Here is an 18,237-nt window from a genome sequence, read left to right as displayed (position 1 = left end):
CACTCTCGAGTCGCATTCGCACAAACAAAATGTGGCCTTTAGCTTAACTTTATTGTTTGTAGCCATGCTATGAGTCCAAATATTGTTAGTCGCTCCACCACTTACCTCTGAAATATCTCAACAACTGTCTTATGGATTGCAGTGAAATACTGCACAGACAATCCCTCCAACTTTGGCGGTCCCCTGATTTTTTATTTTATTTTTTTTTCTCCAGCGCCACCAGCGGGTCAAACGCTTAACTTTATAACCGGAAACCGCTAAAGCTATTGATTCAGTTCGGCCTCATCTGTACTTGTAATTAAGATTAATGCTAAACACAACATGCTAAATATTAGCGTGCTGACTTACTAAGAGTGAGCATGTGAGAATTGCTAACATGAAGCATGCTAACGATAGCATGTAAACTGCTAATGCGTTAATTTCAAACATGCTACACTAAAATATAAAACATAAACATAAAATTGGAAATGTTCCACGCTAAGTGTACTTTGTTAGCATTTTAGCAAACATCACATCCGTAACCCTGAATCCAGACCACTGAATTAGTGAACCACATCTGTCGTTTTGTTTTAGAAAAACAACTGAGCCAATCTGAGCTTTGAAGGCTAATTAAGAATCCTGTGCAAGAGCCAGAAGAAATGGCATCATAGCTGCAACTAAGGATTATTTTCAGTCTTTCATCTGCTGATTAATCAATTAATTGTTTTGTCTTTTAAAATCAAACCAATGTATCTCTTTAATGACAATAGCCTGAATAAATAAGTGAACAAAATCAGTTCAGCTCAAAACGCTGCTGAGCCTTGAGGCCAATTTTATACTTCTGCACCAAATCTAGGGCGTAGCCTGACACGCACCTCCCCAATAATGTAACTATATGTCGCGGCAACGCAGACCGCAAGAACTGTGATTGGTCGACTTGCAGTCGTCGCATTTCCGGCTTGTCCTCCTTGTGCCTCACCCGGTTCGAGGGTCATACATCACCTCAGACGCCTTCTCTCGTTTCTCTGTTTTAGTAATTTCACAGAAAGTAACTGCTGTTCAACATCGATCACCTCCAACTCCATCATGATTCACTCCCTTTCAGTCGCCAGTGTTTCATAGTAGGAAACACAGAGGAAGGAGAAGAAGGAAGAAAGAAGATATAACTGAAAACAACGGAATATAGAAACCCCACCGCCAAAACGGCACAGACGGCAGGCATTTATGAGTCTGAAATGTCCTTCAGTGGCCGCCGTTGAGGTTACAACGTGGCCACCATCAGGACAGGAGCTAAGAAAAGCAAAAAACTCCATTTACAATCCAACGGGTTTTAGTTTCTGGTCTGTAATGAGATGCTGCTAGCGAGCTGTTATAAATGAATAACCATTAGATACAGTTTTAAGATCAAACAGTGGGAAGATGGAGAGCTTCTACGAGCCCTGACTGAATTCTTCAGAGGTTCGTTCTTTCTGTTAAGTGCACGTGAAAAAATCTAAATGCTTAAAATGTGAAATCTTAAGGATTGATACAGTCAGAGCCTCTGTTTTCCTGCTTTTGTCTTGTTTCCACTCAATCGATCAACACCATTTCCAGCAACATCCCTCACTACGTCTCGGGCTCCGTGTCGTCTCTTCTTACTGCGACTTCTTCATACAGCAGGTGGAAGGAAGTGCGACGCATTTAAAGCCTGGAGTTTCCCCCTTTCAGATCATAAACTGCCCGGCTGCATCATGAAGCAAAGGTTTGTCCCACTGAAAATGTTTTTGTATGTTTTTGTATGTTTTTTTGGGGGGGGGGATCAATTTCACTGTCTGAAGATCAACTTAAAATGTTGACTCTGTCCTGTAAAATATTTGTTTTGTTTTCATCCTTTCTCTTCACTGTGGACCATTTAAATTGCTTGAGGTGCTCTGCAAAGTTAATACAATATACTTTTTTATTTTATCTTCGTCTTTGACTGCACACTGTCAGAGTATCGGCCTTCGTTACTGTCTCAGCACTTTTGATTTAAATATAGTTGTTTCAAAGTAAACTTGGCTGTGATGCACTGAGCGCACTTGTTGGTTCGTTGATGAAAGAGATGCAGGTGATGTTGCGTGATGTTTTTGTCCTTTACTAAATCTTTTCCGTCACGGTAAAGTCTCAGTGATGGACGGATACAGCGTTTGTCCACTCCTTTGTGTCAGCAGCGAGAGACAAGCTGCCATTTCACTTTCCCCGTTTCCTGTCAGAGTTTGGAGAAATGCGGCAATGTGTTGTTTTGTAAGACTCTGTCACAATGTTCGATTACACCAACCGGGCCAGAAAAAAAAAAAAAAAAAAAAACTCTTAAAGTTTCAATGGGGGATGTGCGTCCTAAAAGCAAGCAAGTAAAAACTGTTTACACCATGTGGACAGAAGTGTGTGGACACCCACTCATATGTGACAGTTGACCAGGCGATTCTGACACTATGCATTATTCTGGGGGCTGAAACTATCTATTACTTTCTTTGTTGATTAATCGATTAGTTGTTTGGTCGATAAAGTGTCCGAAAATGGTGAAAAATGTTGATTAGTGTTTCCCCAAGAAGACGTCCTCAAACGTCTTGTTTTGTCCACAACCCAAATATATTTATATTCACTTTACTGCCATAGAAGAGGAAAGAATGAAATTTTAAATGACTCAGATTGATTAATATATTATGAAAGTGGTTGGAGATTAATGTAATTGTTGATATCAAATTAGTTATGTTATATACATTTATCTGCTGCTCGAACAGACTTAGGTGGAGGAAGTATTTCTTTACTGAAGTTAAACTACTGTAATCTTTCTGTGCTGAAAAAGTACTGTTAGAATTGTTTGTTATATCATTACATTATTACTCATTTCATTTTTAAATGTAATTAATATAAACATGTTAACATATTATATATTTTGTATTGGATTGCAACTCAAACCCAACCCAAAATGACACCTTCGCTGTGCTTGTGTCCAGAAATAAATAAAATTGCAAACATCGAAAGGAAAAAGCAGCAAATCCGATTATCGAAATAGTTGCTAATATAATTTTCTTTCATTCAATTTAATTAATGAATCGTTTCAGCTGTACTTTTAAATAAACTTTTGTAGCGATAAAGTTTAATTGAATTTTGAATTGTCAAAAGTTTGGAAGTCTAGTACTGTATGTGTAAAAAATCTTAATTTGTAAAGTAGATGTCTGATACATGTAGTGAAGTTTAAAGGTACTCTGGCATGTAGTGTAATAGAAGTAGAAAGTAGAGCTGCTGTTAAATTAATCGCCAACTACTTTGATAATCTACTTTTTCTTCTTTTCTTTCTTCTTCTTTAAATTCTCTGATTCCAGCTTCTTAAATGTTGAAATTTTCTTGTTTCTTTCCTCCTCTGTGACAGTAAAGTAAATATATCTGGGTTGTGGACAAAACAAGATGTTTGAGGACGTCTTCTTGAGCTTTGGGAAATACTGACCGGCATTTTCCACCGTTTTCTGACTGAGAAAACAACCAATCGATTAATCAACAATGAAAATTGTTATTTAAAGCCCTAGAAGAAAATACATGTACCCCAAATTTGTACTTAAGTACACTACTTGAGTAAATGTACTTAGCTACATTCCACCACTGCCATATAAATGAATTTTAAAGCGGCAATATTAAACCTTAAGTAAAAAGGGATGTATTTTGGGGTGAACTCCTCTGGACTTCATCACAACCACAACACGGCGTCCTCCCAGTGAAGTTCTGCTGCCGTTGTTGGTGTCGGTTTGATCAACGTGCTGTCGCCTTTATGTGCGTAAAATACAAAACGGACCTAATAAATGAAAATGTTCGTCCCTTAAAAATCTGCATGACTATTTCTATCAGTGGTGGACAGTATTCAGATCCTTTACTTCAGTAAAAGTACGAGTACTATACTTTAAAAGTACTCTGTTACAAGGAAAAGTTCTGCACTGAAAATGTTACCTAAGTAATTAAATGTATGTAAGTATAATCAGGAAAATGTACTTAAAGTATTAAAGGTAAAAGTACGCAATGCAGAAAAAAGTCCCCTGTGTTATTCTACTATATATATTATTTTATGAGATGATTATTAATCATGCATTCATGTAAAAGCGTGATTTTACTGCTGTGTAGATGTTGAGGTGGAGCTCTGTTTTAATTGTGGATTAATCTGCTGATGATTTTCTCCATTAATCGATTGATTGTAAAAAAAAAAAAAAAAAAAAATATATATATATATATATATATATATATATATATATATATATATATATGAGAAATGCCATCACCCAGAGCCCAAAGTGACACAAAGCTCAACATTATTAACACTACATTCAAATTATTAAAATAATTAAAGGAAAAACAGCAAATGTTATTTGTGAAGCTGGAACCATGAAATGTTTTTACAGGGAGATGAAAAGAGCCAATTTATTTTCTGCAAACAGACTAATCGTTTCAGCTGTACTTGTATGAACTGCTGGTGTAGTTTAATTTATAACAAAGCATCATATTTTATGAACTCTTCATGTGTTTTGTGTGTAAAAAGTTTAATTTGAAGTAAAAAGTACACTATTTCTGAGAAGAAATGAAGTAGAAGTAGGAAGTGGCATGAAAAGAAAATACTCAAGTAAAGCGAAAGTCTTTGGAGGCTGTACATTTAATCAAAATCGCTCCATGTTGGTCGAAGCCCTAAATCCAATTGAAATGCAAAAAGAATGAAAGCGTATTTTTCAAAACTGCTGGTCTGAATCCTAAACCAGCAGCGAGCGACAAGCTGCCGTTGTTTCATTTCACTGTCAAACCTCACGTTTTTGTGTTTCCTGCGAGAGTTTGGAGAAATGCAGCGATGTGGTGTTTTGTAAGACTCTGTCACAATGTTCGGTTACACCAACCGGGCCAAACAAAAAAAAAAAAACTGTTAAAATGGAGGATGGTGGCTTTTGAGAGATAGGAAAACATAACAAATTAAGAGCGATGAATGAGTGAGTAGGTGACAGACTATCGTATCTAATCGATTAAAGTGTCTGAAAATGTTGAAAAACTGTCGATCAGTGTTTTCCAAAAGCTCAACAAGACCACAACCCAAAGACAATCAGTTTACTGTCATAGAGGAGGAAAGAACCCCAGAAATACTTAACATTTCATAAGCTGGAATAAAATCAAACCGATTAATAGATTATTTAAAAATATTTGACAACTAGTAGATTGTTGTTTTTACTATTATTTATTAATTGCTGCAGCTGACAGAGGTGGAGGAAGTATTCCTTGACTTAAGTAAAAGTACTTGGAGGCTACCAAAATACTCTGTAAAAGTGCAGCCTTGAAAATGTTAAGTAAAAAATATAAGACAAATATACTACTTAAAGAACTGTAAGTTTTCCCCAACACACATTTGCTGATGTTTCTAATGATAGAAAAAACGTTTGGCAGCGCACTCAAAAAATAATGGTTCTTCAAAAGGCTCTCTGGTTCTGCAAAGAGCCATCGCCAGTTGAACAACCTCTTCATTTTGGGAACTGGTTCTCGTACACTTTATGCGGTTCTTTGAAGTACTTATTGGAACTCCCTCCAAAATCTTTTTAAATTGAAAGAACATGTGGCAATTTTAAATTACTGATGAAGGAGGCTGATTCTATTACTTCTCATTGTTTGTAATTTTAGTGTCAGTTAGTAGAATTTACTCTTTATTATATCTGTATTGTATTTTTGCATAGTGACTTGCTGCTGCCTATGTTTGGCAGGAGGCTCTTGGAAAAGAGATTTTCAGTCTCAAGGAACCTCTCCTGGTTAAATAAAGGTTTTCTAATAAAGTAAAATATTTGGTGTCAGATAATGGCATTAAAATAGGGCTGCCATGATTATTGTCATTACTGAGTAATGTGCAGATTATTTTCTTAATTAACTGATTAATGTTTGGTCTAAAAAAACATCAGGAAACAGTGAAAAATGCCCTGTTGACGTCTTGCTGTTCTACATTTTCATGATTATTCTTGCACCTTAGTAACATTTTCAATGCAGGACTTTTACCTGTTACAGAGTACTTTTACAGTGTGGCAGGGTGCAAATTATACAATGACAACCAGCGCAGGTACGTGCAACAGTGAACTAAAATCTTACAAAGCTAACAACGTCCTCGCTTATTTAACTAATGTCATCAGTCTGTAGATGATGAATAAAATTCATTACAGCACTACAACTTACAACTTTCATAAAATACAGTCTGCATTATCATCTCTAATTCCTAATTCTTATGTCTCCTTTCCTCTTGCTCATGTTGACTGTGAATGATGGGTTCAATAAAGCGGTAGTCAGACATTGTTGGGGAATTGTTGGATCTCTTCCCTGCTCTATATGAAAAGGGGAATGAGATGACTTTTTTTTTTTCATGAATTGGCGCTACATAAATAAAACTGAAACTGAAAACATTTGGATTTAAAACTCCTGAAAACAAGTGGCTGCTTATTGTGAAAAAAAAAGACTCACAAAAGACTTTAAATTAAATAATGAACTCTATTTTCATGTCAAAATGTATCTCTACAATAACTAATCCTCTATTTCACTGCTCATGCGCCTGAGCACCAGTGTTAGCTGACAATTACATAAAATATGCATATAGTGGTAATGAAATGATATGATGGCTATCAGCTAGCTAACAGCAAATTTTCAGCTCATTTAAAGTGACAGAAATGCAAATTACGAAACTCTGAAGGTAGGAAAGTTAAATGTGTTAAATAAGCTAGATAGCTGTTACTACTGATATTATTTACAGTGTGTGTATCTCCAGCAGCTGTGGTGGGCTGGACTGGAGCAGCTGCAGGCTGTCATAAAACTTTAATCCAAGTATTATAAGCTACACAAAAAGGGGCTAAAGCACAAGGAATTAGGTAAGATGATTTTTTTTTTTTTTTTTTTTTTTTTTTATTGATGGTAAAACTATGCTGCCACACCAAGGGTGTCACTTTGTGTTGAAAAGTGGTGGGGACATAAGGGCTCAGTTTAAGGGTGTGATGATACACAATATAGGGGTCACAAGAACAGGATACTTTAACACTAATGAAATATTCAATGCTGAGATATATGAGTGAGGTGTCTAGGGGTCCTTCCCCAGAAACTTGGGAGCATTAAACACAAAATTCAGGTGGCAGATGACAATTCAAAATTTAAAAAATATACTTGAATATAATGCAATAATTAGTAGGCTTTCAAAAAGTCGTGGGGGCAAAATCAGCTATTTCAAAAATTGGTGGGGACATGTCCCCAGTGTTAATGACACCTCTCGGCATAGTTTGTGGCCTGTCCGGTATTTGCGCCGTGCGTAAACGCCACAGCCGCACCCGACATCCTCCGTGTAGCACAGCAGGTCTCCTCCTCGTGTTGTGAGATTACTAATATCTATCTTCAGATGAAGTGGGTGTGAGCGCTCACTCACATTTCTTCATTCTCCACCGAGGAAGTTGACTCCGGACGGTCTGAGCGGCGCGGCGCGAGAGGCAAAGGTGAGCTTCACTTTAGGTGCTTTTACCTGTTAGACGAGCTGTTTAAAGAGAAGCAGTCCGCTGTTTGACCAGGACCGTGAAGTGGCACCCATTTTTTTTTTTTTTTTAAAGTGAAGCAAAAGCTCGTGAAACCAGCAGACTGGACGTCACAAAGTTTTCATCCTCACTGATATTATTTGGGAAACCGCGAATCAGCTCCCAGATTTGAAACCCCAGAGCTGTAGCCTGTCGTGGTTGTGACTTTAGCAGTAATGTTTTGTCTATTGTCACAGAGGAAAACTTTACAGCTTTACATGTGATAATCCTGTCACTTTTAAGCTACTTTAAAGCTGTCTGATGTTGAAATTCAACTCCGTTACACCTGGAAGGAAAAAAGAAAAGACAACCGCTCCAGGTGTGACTGACTTGTCTCAGATAACAACCTAAAAGTATTCAGTTGTGTGCCCATTTCCATTCATGCTGACAGACCAGCAACAGGTTTTTCCTGTAATAAAGAGATCATACTCTGCCAAAGAGTCAGAGAGTTCACAGATGTCACAACGTCTGTATTTCTTCAGGGGGGTTTCAGTGTTTCAGTGAGCTGACTGACGGTGGAAGAAAGTAAAGTGGGCTCATCATGATTATTTATGTAGTAAGTGGTTGTTTTAATGCTGTATTCAGTTGAGGTAGAGCGAACTATTTAATAGGCTACTTAATTCATACACAGTTGGGTTAGTTTCATCTGTAATTAGGCATCATGATGTGTGTAAAATCTTAATATGTAGGGTAGTGTGGGGTAAGTTGGCACTCTGTGGTGCATTTTGGGGATGAGTCTTGCACTGAAAGTGCTCCTGTGTTTGAGCAGCGCGTCATGGAGCGGGTGGGAGACATTGTCCAAGATGACATGTAGTTTGGACAGCATCCTCATCTCTGACACCACCGACAGAGTCCAGCTCCACCCCCACAACGTCACTGGTCTTGCAGATCAGTTATGTTATTAGCTTTCCTATAATTTATTTCTCAGACTTTTAAATAGTAAGATTGCTGGAACTTCATTAGCATATATATATATAATTGAACACAAACAAATTACAGCTTATTTTAACTGACAAAAAAATTAGATCAACTTAGGTCAGAATGGCTTTGATCAAATAACTTAGTTCAGTGAGACGAGGGGCAGCCAGAAGAAATGTTGAGAAAAAACAATTGTGACATTTTGTGGTTTTTATTAGAATTACCGTGTTACCCTAATGTAACTAAAGCTGTTAATTGTTATTGTAGTGGAGTAAAAGTGCAATATTGCCCCCTGAAATGTAGTAGAAAGTATCATAAAATGAAATTACTAAAGTACCCCAAAATCGCATCACTTTAGTAAATTTACTTAATTTGCTTTAACATGTACAAGCTACTAAATCTGACAACTCATTTTCATACACTAATACTGAATGCCCTGGTTAAAAAACAAGAAGTTTCTTAGCTTTGGTTATTGATCTTATTAGGAACGAAACATTAACTGGGAGAATGCAAATCAGTGGTTCGGTCTCCACCAGCTCCTGAGGGAAACATCTGGCTCTTTGTCCACCGAATGCTCCACTGTGTTCACCAGCTGGTCTCTAACTGTGCTGTGTCTGCTGTTTGCCTTCTGAACTCAGGCCGGGTAAAAAGTAGAAAATAGTGATGGTGTTGATGGCTAACTATGTTGGTTTGATGACATTGCCGTCTATGTTGTTTGTCTACATATCAATGTTGTTTTAAGGTTGTAGATTTTGAGAATGATGTCCCGAATTTAGAACTCCAGCAATTTCGCACAATGAGAATACCCTGCGTAGGCTTTTTGTATTTTATTGCCCTGGATATTTGTTTGTCCTGTATCTCTTTCTTGCTGCAAACACCAGTTCCCCTCCTGGGACAGATACAGTTGACGTTAAGTTGAAAATAGGTCGCGTTATCAGAGCTTGTAAAACTTTGGTAAAACCAAAACAATGGACTGAAAGAAGTGAAAACACAGTGTAAAGCTGAGATGCAGCGTCGGTGACGGCCATCACCTCTCACACTAATTAGAAAAATATTAAATAAAGAAAATATTAATATGTAAAAATATTAATTACTGTGGCTTTAAAGTTATCAGTGAAGGTCAGAGGATGTTTTTTTTACTGTAGTATCTAACATGAGCACCTAATTGTTGTGTGGGCTGTTTAAAACTGATAAGAAATGAGCAGACTTGTGTCTCCACTTGTCACAAGTGAAGGAATGGTCCAACGAATTTAGATACGGTCCTCAGTAATCACAAGCACTCTCAAAATGCAGGTCCTGACATCAGTAGGCCTATTAAGGAACTTTATCAAAGGTCACGTTTTTCTGACAGTTCACAAGACAGAAGCTTCCTTTAAAAAAACCTTACATGATGATGTGCCCTGGATACAGCTGCTTCCTCCTTTCCTGACCTACTGGTGGGCTTTGTAAGGCACGCTGGTTTGTTGTACTAACAAGTACGGGGTGGTCGATATGTCCCTAAAGCTATATCACGGTATTTCTGCGATAATGAAAAAGTACTGAAAAACATTTTTGTTTTAGGAATAACTGTTCACGGGAGTTTTGGCTCTCCTCGTTTTCAACCAGGGGCTTAAGTTTAAGTTTGTTTCATTGCCCCCTTTTGTTGTTAAAGCCTTCTTACATATTACTAGTTTGTTGTACATTTGATCTTTTGTAACCGAACCACTTCCTGCAGTCGCTCTCCTGTATGGAACTAACTCCTCCAACGTGGAGCCGTGTCACTTTCACTTTCAGCAATGCGTGTTGTTGCTGTGTGTTACTGTATGATGTCAATAAGTCAGAATATTGGCATTTTAACAATATAAAAAATGACACACCCCTAATAACAAGTAAAGTTGACATTGGTTTGTATTTGTTAGATGTATTACAGTGTCATTTGACCAGTCTGATGATGGACAGCAGGTGGAAGTGAAATAAGGGCTTGTTCCCTTTTTGTGGGTAACTGGACTTTCCTGTATGTGGACTTAACTCTACTTTAAAACCACATGATCTTGTCCAAAAGGGATTTAGTTTTTTAAACGATGACAAGTACCATGCGTAACAACGGTGCATTCAAAGTGAACGTCTGAATAGGAAATAATGAACCGTATTAGCTGACTTTACAAATACAAATCAATCTTTTCAGGTGGTCTTAAAGGTGTCATTTCCACTGCGCATGCTGGGTCCACTAGACAAAAATTACTTAAATGACTTAACGTGATGCATGCTGGTTAGAAATGCTGTCTGACTTTTGCTGGCGCAGCAAAGCATCACCATGTCACATGACATTAAAACCTTGTGGAAGCAAGGCGGCTGCAGTTTTCTGAGGAGCCCGTCCACACTACTGCGTTTTCATTTTAAAACGGAGACCTTTTGCTACGTTTGCACCTCCCGTCCAGACTGGTGAAGTTTGGAAAAGCTGCTGACCCCGGTATTTATTTTTTTTGTTTTTGAAACTCCTGGATAACTTAAGTGCAGAGAAGATGACTTTCAGAGATTGTTTACTGTAACCAGCTACCTAATAACATTGGCATTGGCTTGATTAAGAAGACAGACAAGGGCAGTGTCATCAAAAATGTCTGAATGAGCATTCCTGACTAAGTCTGTAGTCAGCAGTGGAGAGACTGAATAAAAAGGAAATAAAACCCTGCCCTGTGGTGAAAGATACTTTTTTTATTAAAACTGACAAACTTGGGCAAGATTACGTGACAAGATTACTTCTTCTTCTGACAAGATTACTTCTTGTCACGCCCCAGAAAGTACTACCCCCCCCAAGCAGGGACATTTTGGGGGGTAAAATGAAGACCCCAGAACTACATTTAGACCCTGGTCCTTCCAGGGTATAGTTCCTTTGGTTGAAACTAAAGTTATAATGTTTGTAAGTCAGTTAAAGTGTCATGAAAAGCTCAGGCACCAAATTCAATGTTGATTAAAGGAGAGTCCAAACACAGCTCATGAAGCACAGCAAATATTTGAGCATCATTTTACACCACCAACTGCATTGTAAAAGCATCTATAAAAGAGTCATCGAAAGGTACTTCTTCAGGAACTTGAGCTCTTTATCACTGTGAATATCTCGTCATTATACTGTTAAGTTTATTCAAAGTATTATACTTGTTGTAGTGTGTGTTGCAGAAGGACACACATAAGAAGGAAAGTGGTAACTTGATCAGGATCAAACACCAGTCATGTTAGTTTTCTTCATATGTTGTCAAGTTAGTATTGGTAATTTGTGTCCGTATGTCTTGCTATTATACGGACATGTTTCCAAAAAGTCCAGAAAGATGTTGTTTTGAAAGATGCTTTTGCCTTCTTGAGGATATCAGACTTTTCACGCAGAGGTCTGTGTGTTTTAGCAGACAAAAGTATATTTAGTTTAACCTTTAGTTAATTGCAAAATATAGATAAATATGTCTTGTTTACTGACTAAAAAATCTAATATCTGGAAAGTTATATCAAGAATTGCGATTGAGCCTAGCTGAGCTTCAAAATTCAAATTAGCTATACTAGCTTAAAGCTGTCTAAACTAGTTAGCTACTAGTTCTCTGAGTTAGTGTGCTAACATTTAGCAGCTAAGTTACACCTCCCATTGTAACACATTCTCACTCCCACCTCGTCACATATGGACGCATGGTCAAGACCCCTTGGCGTCGCTTGTTAACGCACTGAGTAGCTACCCCTTTTAGGGTCGTTTTTGGAAGCGTCCGTATGAAACGCCCCCGTTTCCTACGTTGCCGCAACACAAGGGAGACTAACCCTACCTGTTAGCACATCGGCCGATGTGCGCAGCTGTAGAGTTAGCCGGTCGACATGCATGCATTCAGTGACTTAGGTTTAGGTACTAACATTTCTGATGATTGTGGGTAAGGGTAGGGGCTTCGGGGGGCTGTCAACACCCTCTCTCGTCGCACACTACCGTACATATTTTTGCTGTGGTGGTGCCCCTAAAGCGCTCTATATCCTGTGTTTTGACCCTTTAACCTCCTCTGTCCAGATGAGCACAGCAGAGGGAAACGGCAAGAACAGCACACAGATTTCCAAGAAGGCCAAAATGAGCGGCGACACCTTGACCCTGCACCAGGAAGGCGTCCCTCTGAACAAGTTGCCGAAGGTACGTAACACAGGACATTTGTTATATTTGCAATCCTGTTGCTGGGAACAAATTCAGTAACATTTACTGTATTAGTGTCATTGTCTAAAAGTATTGTGTTTAGTAATAACTTTCTGTGATGTCAAGTCTTTTTATACACAGTGGGAGTAGACGGTCTGTTCCTGGAATGATTCTCAGATTAGTAAATCACACAGTTTAATATTAATCTGACTCATACAGAATGATCGGTAACTGGACATTTCAGTGACAGATGAAACATTTGCTTCAGCTTTATGATGACACACATTCTCCATCACAAAAACGCCTTGGCAGAATAATAAGCTGATGATCCTTCTGTCACTTGGTTACCTGGTTTATCGCTCAAGGTTCACAGCCAGGCTAGCAGTGGTGAAAGAAGTTTATATATCCTCCACTTACCAGTACAACAAGGCAAATACTCTATTATAAGTAAAAGTCCTGCAATTTTAAATCCTACTTCAGAACATAGAATATTCAGCTAAATGTCTTCAAAAGGAAAAGTCTTAAGTTTTTTAATTTTCTCTCTTATTATTAGGCTATATCACCCCTCTCCGCTGGCTCTTTTTTTTCTATTACAATGAACCTTCTGTGCAGTTTTACATCTTAATCATATTACACATAAAAGAAGAGCCCATAAAATACAGAATAGAGATTTGAACTACAATAAGAACACTACAAATTTACTCCATGCGATGCCAACGAGCCTCCCTGGCTTTGCCGTCCACCACTATATTAGATTTAGCCGTTAACTTGTCTTTACATTCATCATTTCCTAACACTACCAATGTGCATTCCTTTGGAGAAATACGGAGCATGCGCCGTTGCGAAAAAACTCTGCCTGCACGGCCGAATACACCCCTTTTATGCGAACACTCAACAACTCCAAATAAATTAACACCGACTCAACTAACCAACATCTTATCCACCGTCGTAGTACCGTTTAACACCAGTGTAGGCGATCAGAGTTTGTCAACCCTGAGTTTGCCTGATAACCCAGAGTTAACTCTGAGTAGGTTGAACTCCCTTCGTATTGCAGGCCACAGGTGTGTTGTTATTCTGCATATTTTCACAGCGATTTATTGTATATTTGCAGGCTGGCTCAAGCCAGTATAACGTACTTAATATGCCAAACCATCAGAGTTGAGATTGAGGAATGAAGTAAGCCACATCTCTGCTGAGGTAAAAGCAGGAACAAGCATAGAGACAAGGAACAGACAGAAAGGAAGGAAGGAAATCAAATGAGAGATAGAGGTGATGAAAGAGTTTAATGGTACAGAGAGAAAGAGCGAGACGAGGCCTAAACAAACACGCCTCTGGAAAATTACTGCAACTCAGGAGAGTGAAGAAGAAGAAGAAGAGAGAGAAAAGAGAGAGGAGTGGTGTGTGTTCACTATCCACACTTCATGCAAGTGTCTGTGGAAACAGGCCTGGGGTGTTTTTCAGAAAGCAAGTTTAACAAACTCACCCTGAACACTTGAGTTCATGAACCCTGAGGTGAAAAATGTTTTCAGTTGTAGAACAGCTGGTCAGAGTCAATTCAATTAACTTAAAAAGCCATCATTAGCGGAGCTATGAACTCACCATGGCAAGGTAAATAAAAGACAGAGGCTCCCTTTTTAATCCAGCGGACACTGAGATATAAATGCATATCCAGACTGTGCACATTCGTCTAAAAAAAAAAAAGCTATTCAGTGTTGTGCTGTTTATTCATTGTTTACCATTGTTTACCTATATATTAGGCTGTAGCCTGCATTACATTTTAAATACATTTGTCCAGCTGTAATCAGATGGGGACAAAACACGGGGGCCAGCAGCTGAAGATAAAAAGACAAAGACATAGAGACGTGATTGTAAACTCACAATCTGATGCAGTAATAATTGGTAAACCGATTAGCTTTCAGCTGGTGAAAAGGTTAAAATGAGATTTTACAGGTGCGTCTCACATAATTAATCTAGGAAAGGTTCATTGTGAGTAAAAGAGGTGCAGGTGTTTTGTGTTAATTAGCTGATTAGGTCGACATTTCTGTGTTATAAATCCTTTATTCTCAAATTCTCATATTTTGAGATACTGGAGTTTTGATCCATGAGCTCTAAGCTGTAATGATCAGGATTAAAACAAAAAAAAGGCTTGAAATATATGTGTGTGAAATGAATCTAGAATATATGAAAGTTTCTCTTTTTGAATTAAATTATGGAAGAGAAAGAACATTTCCACGATACTGAATTTTTGTTTGATACACCTGTATGTTACCACATCGAAAAGTTGTTGTTTTTGTCCGGCTGCATGAAGACACTGTTCACAGCCTTTTACAGTAAACAAGCTCCTCTTGTAGTTTAGTTAAGAAAAAGCCCCAGACCTCTGAACGTTTCTGTGAGCAGTTTTTACCCAGAATTCCCTGTGTGTGCTAAAGTTCAAGTTTGACTGAAGGACGTTCACTTTGTTGAAAGTGCCAATATAGACTATACAACTCAGGCAGTGCGTAGAAACAGTACAGGAAGTTGCACATCCTCTCATCATTACATTAATACTTAAAAGACTCAAGGGTTGGCCTTATTGGGACCAGGAGATGTGGCAACATGGCAGCAGCTGAGTGTGGCCATTTAAGATGCAGTAAACTTCTTTTTTCGTAATGTTTTGCAATATCTGTTGTTATTCAGTAATTTCATTGACACACACATCTTCCTGAACTTTTCAGACACATGTACATTAACTTAGACAAATACTTAAAAAGAAAACTTTTCCTCAACAGTTTTGACCACAGAAAGTGCTTTGTACTGTAGGTTAAAGTAGACATATATAGTAAAATAGAGTTTGGTACATTACAGCTGCCCAATGCAGCTTTAAAGAGCTTTTTTTCAGCTTTTAAGGAAGCAGAAAACAGGAAAAGATATGTGAATTATTGCTGCCATCTCCAGATAATCATTGTACCATGTACATTTTGGAGTGGCTTTTTATTGTGGCCAGCCTAAGGCCTTTTTATTGTGGCCAGCCTAAGGTAAAGAGATAAACCGTTCTGTAAATGTCTGGCCATTTGGTATATTATCACAATAAAAAACAAAAAAAATCCATCTGACTCTTATCAATGTGCTGGAAAATGGATTTGTCCGATATGCAAATCAGCACATATTTAATAAGGAAATACCTTATTGGCATATAGAAAAATACAAAACATAAAAAATTGTTATTTAAATAAAGCTTCTATTTATGTATTATTTCAGCTTATAAAGTGTCTTTGTGTAAAGTTGGGGGAAAAAAACTTAAATTATCATTTGACTGTGGTGTCTCGCCATTTTAACCATGGTGAAATAACATGATATGGTCAGGACAATCAGCAGGAAAGGGACAAAAGCAAAGATGCTGCTTACAGTTCATAGTGTTGTGACATTAAACACGGGATTACCAGGGGAAGCCGGCGTCTAAAATATAATGGAAGGAGCAACTACAAGGACAGAAAAAGTTTACATGTAAGTAGTAAATTAATTATATGAAAATTTCCTCTTCATCCACATGTCCTTTTCAAATGATCATTTTAAGAGCTTGGAATACATTCGTATCAGGCCCCTTCAGTGCCTCGGCTGTGAAGAAGGTAAAAAATGTAAAATAAAAAGTCCCAAAACATATGTTTTGACATAGTCATGGAAATGTAGTATACTGCAAAGAGCTGTACCATTAGACCATATCAGGGCCCATGCAGCCTCTCACACTCAAGCACTTACCAGGTGACGCCAACATAGTACACTGTAAAAACTGAGCTCTCAAAAACTAGCAAAAAAGCATTAAAACGGGGGAAATATTACTTGAAATAAGCAAAATTATCTGCCAACAGAACAAGAATATTTTACTCGCTACTTAAGGCCAAAAAAGTGAAATTCTGTAACATAAAAGCCGCCTGGTAAGAAGAAATATCTTGTCAGATAAAAAACAAGTATATTTTTGCCTTCAATTAAGATAATTAATCTTACTAAGATTTTAGTTTTTGCAGTGTAGGTCAGGGTTCAGGCTTGAGGGTGGAGACTGGGCTGGAGATTGGAACACTGTACACATAGTGAGGACGTTCATTCATGAAACATGACGTCAACCACAGCAACAGGTAGTGGTGGTGAGGTAGGATCCTGATCAGGTGTGTTACACCCACACGTTCCTAGAATACTATGTACTGTATTAAAACTGGAAAGACATCATCCTGTTTATCAGGTTTATTGCAAATCTCTTCCACATAGTTGTGACCTCCACTGGGTTGCATCAACTATGTGTAAGTTCAAACGTAGTCTAGTTTGAACATAATTTCTTAAGTCTGAGTTTACGTGCTACTAACATTTTAAGGGGTGCACCAGCTGAAATACTTCCAACGCAGACATAAGTTACAACTCAGATCTTACACCTAGCCCTTAATAGGTGTAAAGTCCTCCATAAAGTAGTCAAGCGGTTGTCATGGCACATCGTTTTGAAAGGTGTAAATTCATATATTGTTCAGAATGTTTTTCTTTTTCATTCTTTATCTCTGCATGTTTAGACCAAATTCAATAATATTAGTAAAACATATTAGTAATGTCTTACTTTTTTTCACTCTCTATAAATAGCCTAATAGTGACGGAGGAGTTGGTTATTTGCGACGGCTCGTGTGAAAGTGTGATGGTGTATCCCTGTGCTTTAAGATCTTCTTGTAATTTAAATATTTGAATGTGTAACTTTTATCTTTTCAAGCTCGATTTTTCTTTTTCTGCTTTAATCTTTGGATGTTTCCTTTGTGTGCTTCTCAATTTCAGCTGTAAATAGTCGACATCTCAGTGTGTTCACATCCTCGTCTGTGCCCGGAGCAGGAAGCCTAAAGCTGCCTTTAGCACGCTGATCCTGAGATGATTTGGTCTCGACTTGGTCTCAGCCCCTAAAAGTCTTGGTCTCGTCTTGGTCTTGATAAACTCTGGTCTTGGGCTGCGTCTGAAAAGTCTTTTTTGCTTAGGAAGATTCCTAACTGAGTGAAATGACCCGGAAGTTTTTCTATGGCAGCCATGATAAGAGCTGGTCGAATTCTCTGAAAGCAAAGAAAGGTTCTTCAATGCTTCTTTTCATATCTCCTTTAGCATAGGGTGAACTGCATAGACATATATAGAGACAGCAGACAATTTGAGACATTAGTTTGGCCCGTTTAAATATGACAATGCCACCATGCACAACTCCAGCTCCCTAAAGAAATAGTTTTCACAGTTTGGTGTGGCCCGCACAGATCCCTGACCTCAACCCTAAGGGCGTTGGTGGGGACATAAGGGCTCATGCGATAAAAGGTTCACGAGAACGAGACGAAAAGATCCTTAAACAGTGTTTTAAAGATATCCTCAATGCAGAGAAATATGAGCAGCACACTTCATTTTCTGCATTCAGGTGAAAGTTTCCGCACTAATTTATGGTGGAAATGTTTTTAATAATGTAAAAGGAAACACAAAATTCAGGCGGCAGGTGACATTTCTCTCAGTCATTCTGTGCTGCTTTCAGCTTTGTTTCTCCTGTAGATCAACTTTTCTCATGTAATATCATCCCTACTGAGGCAACGCATGTGTAGGCCTGATTTTAGTCTTCCCTCCTCTTTTGTCATGTTCAAAGGGAGAGAACGGAAAACTTGGCCAAAA

The 18,237-nt window shown here is 38.1% G+C and overlaps 1 protein-coding gene across 3 annotated transcripts in view; it reads left to right on the top strand.

Annotated features, from left to right (window-relative positions):
* The first annotated feature begins 107 nt into the window (after positions 1-107).
* LOC119895022 (hexokinase-4-like) overlaps positions 108-18,237 on the top strand; it is a 31,345-nt gene continuing 13,215 nt past the window's right edge. Inside the window, exons 1-2 of one of the 3 annotated variants that reach the window (XM_038707802.1) lie at positions 108-1,720; positions 12,478-12,594. In XM_038707802.1, coding sequence (XP_038563730.1) covers positions 12,478-12,594 — 117 coding nt within the window. In that variant the 5' untranslated portion in view covers positions 108-1,720. Of the gene's footprint in view, positions 1,721-7,320; positions 7,473-10,771; positions 10,915-12,477; positions 12,595-18,237 lie in introns of those variants that run through there. The other 2 variants (XM_038707801.1, XM_038707803.1) reach the window with 2 other exon arrangements.

The sequence above is a fragment of the Micropterus salmoides genome, unplaced genomic scaffold, assembly GCF_014851395.1.
Source record: "Micropterus salmoides isolate LMB-PRFRI ecotype aquatic unplaced genomic scaffold, ASM1485139v1 Ms_hic_scaffold_9, whole genome shotgun sequence".
Taxonomy (NCBI): domain Eukaryota; kingdom Metazoa; phylum Chordata; class Actinopteri; order Centrarchiformes; family Centrarchidae; genus Micropterus; species Micropterus salmoides.
The sequence above is the reverse complement of the archived record's forward strand: the minus strand, read 5'-3'. Positions and strand labels throughout refer to the sequence as shown.